At 34.4% G+C, this 503-nt stretch overlaps 1 protein-coding gene across 1 annotated transcript in view; it reads right to left on the reverse strand.

The window, feature by feature from the left end:
• Positions 1 to 503, reverse strand: part of LOC109481919 (fibropellin-1-like) — an 18,193-nt gene that overhangs the window by 2,258 nt on the left and 15,432 nt on the right. Inside the window, exons 4-6 of the mRNA XM_019784537.1 lie at positions 431 to 487; positions 170 to 280; positions 1 to 20 (exon numbers count right to left, since the gene is read on the reverse strand). The exon at positions 1 to 20 is cut by the window's left edge and continues 130 nt beyond it. Of these exons, the coding sequence (XP_019640096.1) occupies positions 1 to 20; positions 170 to 280; positions 431 to 487 (188 nt within the window). The remainder of the gene's footprint in view (positions 21 to 169; positions 281 to 430; positions 488 to 503) is intronic.

Consider the following 503-nt stretch of genomic DNA (forward strand, 5'->3'; position numbering starts at 1 on the left):
CTCTTTACACTCATTGACGTCTGTTTTGTAAAGATAACAATTAAACATCTTGTTAAAAAAACGAAGAAATATTGCACAATATATTCAATACACCAGTCTAGATTAAGCTCATTATATGGTGATTAAAAACTTATATATTTAATAGCTAACTGCTTATAAATGGACTTACCATTTTCACAGTCATGTCCAGTCCATCCAGGTGAGCAGATACAGCTGTATCCGCCATCTTTCTTCACACAGCGTCCATGTTTACATGGGTTCTCTTTACACTCATTGACGTCTGTTGGCAAAGATAACAATAAAACATCCTCTTTCAAAACCGAAGAAATATTGCACAATATATTCAATACACCAGTCTAGATTAAGCTTATTATAAGCTGATTAAAAGAAATATTACATTTAATAGCTAACTGCTTATAAATGGACTTACCATTTTCACAGTCATGTTCAGTCCATCCAGGTGAGCAGGTACACTTGTATCCGCCATCTTTGTTCACCACACG

This window comes from Branchiostoma belcheri, unplaced genomic scaffold, assembly GCF_001625305.1.
Source record: "Branchiostoma belcheri isolate BF01 breed outbred unplaced genomic scaffold, Haploidv18h27 scaffold580, whole genome shotgun sequence".
NCBI lineage: Eukaryota > Metazoa > Chordata > Leptocardii > Amphioxiformes > Branchiostomatidae > Branchiostoma > Branchiostoma belcheri.